The sequence below is a fragment of the Lactuca virosa genome, chromosome 5 (genome assembly GCF_052849685.1).
Source record: "Lactuca virosa cultivar CGN04683 chromosome 5, Lactuca_virosa_CGN04683_v6, whole genome shotgun sequence".
NCBI classification, from domain to species: Eukaryota; Viridiplantae; Streptophyta; class Magnoliopsida; order Asterales; family Asteraceae; genus Lactuca; species Lactuca virosa.
The window spans coordinates 344,930,997-344,935,963 of NC_136430.1; the positions used below are offsets into that span (position 1 = coordinate 344,930,997).

The 4,967-nt window shown below is 35.4% G+C and overlaps 1 protein-coding gene across 1 annotated transcript; it reads right to left on the minus strand.

The window, feature by feature from the left end:
- Positions 1 to 1,047: 1,047 nt before the first annotated feature.
- Positions 1,048 to 3,377, minus strand: LOC145117359 (AUGMIN subunit 2-like). The gene is made up of 6 exons (XM_079053651.1): positions 3,098 to 3,377; positions 2,283 to 2,405; positions 2,061 to 2,165; positions 1,908 to 1,976; positions 1,716 to 1,829; positions 1,048 to 1,568 (listed from the first exon to the last, which is right to left on the minus strand). The coding sequence occupies exons 1-6, from the start codon at positions 3,374 to 3,376 to the stop codon at positions 1,221 to 1,223; spliced, it is 1,038 nt and encodes a 345-aa protein (XP_078909777.1). The 5' UTR covers position 3,377; the 3' UTR covers positions 1,048 to 1,220.
- Positions 3,378 to 4,967: the final 1,590 nt, after the last annotated feature.

Sequence of the window (4,967 nt, forward strand, 5' to 3'; positions counted from 1 at the left end):
TAAAAAAATAAGAGAAAACATCATAAATGGTCTCTGTGGTAGTGAAATGACGAAACTGCCCTTCAGTTAACGGACAAAACTTAACGGAGTTAGCAATAAGGATCAATCGTCAAAAGTTTTGAAAACACAAGGACCATCATCTATGATGTTTTTAAACCATGGGGACTAAACTTCAGATTTTGGGAAACCACAGGTACCATTTATGATGTTTTTTCTTAAAAAAACTAAAAACTTGAAATTGAAAAAATGATCGTTCCAACAGTCCATTTGTCCCCAGCCAATCAAAAAACACGGCGAATTTCTGACACACTGCGGCCGAGACCGCACCCAAACCGCATCTAGAAGGCGGTGTTCCGCTGCCACTGTGGTGAGACCGCACCCCCAAGCCTAAGTAATATCTTTAAGTAACTGTTTAATATAGTAAACTATAATTTTATCTTTTTATAAAGATTTAACCATGTAGGTGTAACAAACTTAATACTTTTCTTAATCAATTTTTGCAACATTGGTTATTATTGCATATAAAACTATCCTTGTGGGAGTCTAGTAGTAGTTAAGGAATGAAAATTTTGTCCAATGACTCTGATACATCCAAATATTAATAGTGTTTTACGATTGACCTCATGTAGATTTTTTTGACGTATTGACATGGACTTTTCAGATGATGATTTATCATTTTTTTATTGTATATAATATTTCATATGAAACTACAAATTTGGTATACAAAAGTACGTTACATAGATGAAAAAAAAAATTGATATCACAAAAGCTAGATGCTTATCTCAATCTCCCAATAACGTCCGTGATTTTATAATGTTCACCTTTTTTTTTCTTAAGATTGAAAGAAAACCCCAAAGCTAAAATATGTGATTTAAACATTGGTCAACTACTTTTGAAGTGCAAAATTTTTAAATGATCAACATTAAGTGACCTTGGTGTTGATTTTTCTGGGTGTTAATTTGTTGTTTATTTTCTTGTTAAGTCCGGTAAGAATAAAATAGTTATGATTAATGATGTTTGTTAAAATGTTATATACACATATCAATCTTTGACATCCATAATCAATCAAAATTATACTTCTTGTAAATTTTACAACACCAATGCATGCATATCTATAAATCAATCTTATATGCAAAATCAAACACTTTCTTCTCATCAAACATGGTGAAAATACACACACATACACAATAAAACCAACAAACAAACTCAAATCAATTTTATCATAAACCAGTTGCCTTTCCCAAAGGCCAAGATAATCTTCGGTTACTCATTCCATCTAAATCACTATTGTTTCCAATCTCTTCTTGCTCTTGCCTTTTCGAGCTTCCAAGACCCAAATCATCAAAACTCGATTCCTTTTCCCATGGAGGTGGAGTCATAAAATTGGAATCCATTGATGTTGTTCTTTGAGAAACATCGTTACTTCCCAAGGGAATTATCGTCATTCCGGACTCAGAGGGTCCTAACCTAAGTTTTTGAAGCGTCGCAAAAGATTCTCTCATGGCAGTCATCGCTTCAAAAAACCTCGTACATGATGCCAACGCCACAGGGATTGGCCGTAGCATCTCCTGCATCACACTGTCTGTGTCAATACAGTACAAAACAGAACAGTACAGAACAAAACAGCTTTACTAGTACATTTGATGTCAGTGACTCAAAAGACATAAATGTCCTCATCATAACAAAAAGCCCTAGAAAGATTGTAATAGACATACCCCCCAAACGGATGGTGGTTCTTTAAAGTTTTGAGTCCACTGGAAATCTGCAACAGATGCTGTTAGAGCACCATAATCACTAGCAGCCTTCATCAATAGTTCAGAGAATTGTTTCTGTAAAATTTTGAAAATGTTAAACATAAAAGTTTTCTTGATATGAAAATAAAATATTGCAAGTATTAAAAGATTCACTTGATATTCTGCTTCCACAGGAATGCAGTCTAAAGAATATGGCTGTTGAAGACGGGCTATAATTCGGTCCTGAAAGTTGAATAAAGTACAAATGAGAAATCTCAAAAAAAGTGTTGAATAAAAAGATTTGAGACAAGGCAGAAAATGTATTACCTTATTCTGGATAACATCTTTTAATATAGTAGTGATTCTTGATAAAGTTTCTATCTTTTTCTCCATTTCACTTACATGTGTCAAGTGTGCCACATTTTTATCTTCCTGAAAGTGCAAAAAAGAAATCGGCATTCGCTAAATGAAAGTTGGGTTTTTTTTTTCTGTTGTTTTTTTACCCAAAATAAAATTCTAGAATCAATATAGAAAGATTGATGACTTCACCTTGCGACCTTGAAGTTCCACTTGCAAATCTGCAATTTTTCTTTGTACAGAGGTAAGTTCCCTCAAGACTCGTATCAAGTCATCGCCTTTTTCACCTCCACCTGATAAATTCTGCAAGTCTTCCTAAACAAGAACACAAAAAAAAATCAAGGGAAATGCAAGCAGTCTAATATTTTGACAATATAAGTAACCAGTGATGATAAATTACTGCTTCTCTAACTTCAAAGATAAGCACATAGATGCTCATAAAAGCATCTGAGTGATTGCTTTTAGCGAAAAGGACCACAATGTATCCTGATGCACAATTTGCAAGTAATCAGATGGCAACCAGTAAGTCTTAATTTCTTTCTTTTGAAATATAAAGAAAACACAAACATTTTCCAATCTATCAGTATGGTTGAAGCACAAGTACGCTAATATTCTTCATTGCATAGTAGACCTACATGTTACAAATATTTGATAAGTGACTATCTTTCACACATTTCCCAAATATCATATAAAAGAGATTCAGGAAATCTAACAATATACTAAAGGAGCCCCTTCCAGTTTTCATACAGTGATTGTATATAAAAACATGTCACGCACAATAAATTATCGTCAAAACCCCCGATCAAAATCTTCAAATAGGTAAACCTAAATCTTAAATAATTTTGTAACTTGACAGCCATAAGCAAAGTAACATAACTAACAAACAATAATCCCTAATTTCACCTCGTTTGGAGATTGCAGACACCTAGAAGGCTAGAACCCTAAATTCACAAATTCAACATGTATTTAAGGCGAATGTGTGTAAGATCACAGATAAGAAAATTGACCTGGGAAGGAGGAGGAGCTACAGAGAAACCAAGGTCGGCAGCGATTGAGAGGGCATCTGACATGCCACCAAGTCGTCTGAGAGGTTTTCTTCCCACCCAACTACTATCGCTTCCTTGAATCGACGTCATTTCAATAGTAATCGTTCTTACTCCACCGATTTTTTGGATCGAGCACTTGATGAACACTCTGTTTTCCTGATCGTCGTGGATGTCACTTCGGCCGGCTCTCCGTGAATTTTGAAATTGGAAAAGGAGAAGTGGTCGTTGAGAATCGAACATCCAGGCTAAACCGCACTATTAAATATAATGGTGCAGTCCACTCCCTTGACTATCACTCACCCTCCATCTTCGTCCTCCAATATTTTAACTTTAGGTAAATTACACCAATCGTCTCTCGTGCATATGTCAAAATGCGTGTTTAGTTTTTATTTTCAAAAATTAACTCAGACCGCCCATCGTTTTGTTAATAGTTGCACACTTCATCCCTCGTTAGTTTAAATTTGCACGCCTCATTTCTTACGAGACATAAAATGACTATTATGCCCTTTTGTATTTCTTTTCCATTTAATTTAATGTTATAATTATTATTTTTAATTTAAAAATAAAAGAAAAAACAATAGAGCCCCACTTCATACCCCCACCCCAACAAATCATCAGATGAACACCACCTGCATCTCTCAAACGCCATACTTCCATCACCACCTTCCCAATTTCACCCTTCTTCCTCAATCAAATACCTTATACCACCTTAAAACCTACCACCAGCTTCCTACCTCCTCCTTTGTTGGGTTACATCACCACAGGTATACCCTTGTTGCACCCATGTTCATCATTGAAAACCGCAACCAAACCTACTTTAAACCTTACCTTCAAAACTAGAAAAAACCTACTTCAGTCAGAACCACCTTCGTACAACCTGCAGCATTCGAACATCATCTGTCCATTGCCTCCAAACAGCAACTACCATATGCCTTATACCACCCTCGAAGCTAACCATCTCCATCCCCCTAATTTTTGAACTTTACCTTCACCAAAATCGCCTAGAACCGCCACCAAATCAGCCCCTGAAAACCATCTTAAACACCGCCTGGAATGTGATCCCCTCTCCCTCCTCGTTTGTAACGACCCGAATTTGTTTCCGTTTATGATTTTAGCTTCCGTTAGACACATATTTAATTTCATAGGATTATTTTGGTTTTAAGGTTATATAATAAAATGAATTAAATAAAAATAATATTATTTAATATCTAAAAGAATTAACCAATAAATAAGAGGAATGTAATTCAATAAATTGATTTTGTGGAAACTAGGTTAAGTGTAATTCATTTGAATTGTGAAATTGATGTTGAGGGGCTGAAATGTCATTAAAAGAAACCTATAATGTTATGACATCTAGGATTAGGGTAAAAGGATCACAAGATTGAGACTTTAGGGATTAGAAGGTAAAAATCGAATTAAAACTCCCAAGGGTTTTAATCGACCGGTTTATGGTGAGTTATGCGGGTTCGAACGTTTTTTTACTCCTTCATGTCCTATACGCTCATATCAAGGAACGATCCCAATCATTATTGGGTTTTGCTGTTGCTCGTTGATTGACAAGAAGGAAAAAAGCAATCGTTCGGAGAGGGGAGTAGGCATCGAATTGAGAAAGAAGGGAGGGAAGAAAGAGGCTGTCATTGTCGACTTTTCAAGGAAGTTTGGAGCTGTGAAATCAATCCCAATCTTGGTAAAACACTCTACTTCTTCTTCTTCTCATGTTTTCATCTCAATTTCTTGATAATTGGTTGAGTTGGTGAGTCAATTTGGTGTTATTGATCATACTTCTTTCTACCTTCAATCTTATGATTTTTATGTAATCAAACTCCAAGCA